The sequence below is a fragment of the Sapajus apella genome, unplaced genomic scaffold (genome assembly GCF_009761245.1).
Source record: "Sapajus apella isolate SASKATOON/1434 unplaced genomic scaffold, GSC_monkey_1.0 scaffold14521, whole genome shotgun sequence".
NCBI classification, from domain to species: Eukaryota; Metazoa; Chordata; class Mammalia; order Primates; family Cebidae; genus Sapajus; species Sapajus apella.
Genome location: NW_022451442.1, coordinates 1 through 1,322, shown reverse-complemented (window position 1 = coordinate 1,322; position 1,322 = coordinate 1). Strand labels below are relative to the sequence as shown.

General features: G+C 58.8%; 1 protein-coding gene across 1 annotated transcript; it reads right to left on the bottom strand.

Annotated features, from left to right (window-relative positions):
* Positions 1–3: 3 nt before the first annotated feature.
* Positions 4–945, bottom strand: LOC116548536 (putative inactive beta-glucuronidase protein GUSBP11; the record flags this gene model as incomplete). Its single annotated transcript, XM_032273944.1, is given in 3 exon segments — positions 4–159; positions 473–658; positions 832–945. Coding segments are annotated over 3 exon segments (456 nt in total), but the record flags the coding sequence as incomplete, so codon positions are not given.
* Positions 946–1,322: the final 377 nt, after the last annotated feature.

The window sequence follows — 1,322 nt, the reverse complement described above, 5'->3', positions numbered from 1 at the left end:
GGTCCCTGGTGGCAGGGGGAAGGGGGTGAGTGTGTTGTTGATGGTGACAGTGACATGGAGGTGGGAGGGCAGGGTCCCCACCTGGACCAGGCTGCTGATGTTGGCCTTGAAGGGGAGGTAGCCCCCCTCATGCTCTAGCACATCGACCCCGTTCACCCACTGCAGACACAGGAGATATGGGGAGGGGGTGGCAGGTCAGGGCATGAGGAGGGGCCCTGCTATGGGGTACTCCCTCACATAACCTGCAGCATGGGGCTGAGAGGCCTGCCAGCCACATGGGAAGAATAGCCTCCCAACGGGGTAGATCAGACCACCTATCCCTGTACACAGGGCACAGCCCCCAGGACAGGGCAAGGCAGGGCCCCCCACCGTCCCACCCCAGGAAGACAAGCTGTGGCTGGCAACCAGAGGTCCTATATTGTTCAGCAACAATGCCGACCCACCTGCCCTACCTGCTCCTGGCCGCACTGACCATGATGGCATAGGAGTGGGCACTGCCAATCCTCAGTGCCCCTCTTGTGCACAGGTCCTGAGTCCACCGCTCCAGCAGGGTCAACTCCAGTTCACACCACACCCAGCTGACAGAATGCCACAGCCGCCAGTCCTAGTCAATGTCATCGAAGGTGGAGGGAACCAGCATGTCCAGGGTGGGGCCCGTCTGCACAGAGAAGGGCAGGACTCAGTTTCTAGGTCTCCAAAGGGATCCAAAACCAGTGTGCTTCTCAGTTGTGCCCCCAGGCCTAGCAGAAGCCCTGACACATAGCGGGACTCTTGGCGGAACAGACAGATAATTTGCAGGTGACAGGTCAACTGCCAGGGTGATTTGTGTACCTGGGCCAGTGGGGCCAGGAATTCCTCCTCGGAGTGGATGGGGCCCAGTATCTCCCAAGACAGGGCGGAGCCCAGGGCCACATCCCAGCCCCAGGCAAGAAGGTTCAGACCCATGACTAAGAGGCAGATGACCCACTGCCTGGCAGGGAGGAAGGCTGGTTGGGGGATGGGGGGGCTTTGCTTAGCACACTGTGAGTGGGGCTCCTGCTGGCACCCAGCCCTCTCCTTTCTTCCTCCTATACTGAGTGCCACAAAGTCAGAGAAAGAAGATGCAGAGAAGGCAAAAGTGGCCCAGACATCAGCCCCACATCTCTTCTGACCACATCCAAGTCAGAAGGGGAACAGGGGTGGCATCCTTAACCCGATATCACATCCTGTTTTCTATCTGAAACTTGGAAACCAAGGTACTCTACTGCCTCAGTAGAGCTGACCTCAGGATGTCTAAACTGTCTCCTCCTCTAGGATCCCCAGGCCCAGCTCTGTGCAGCGCA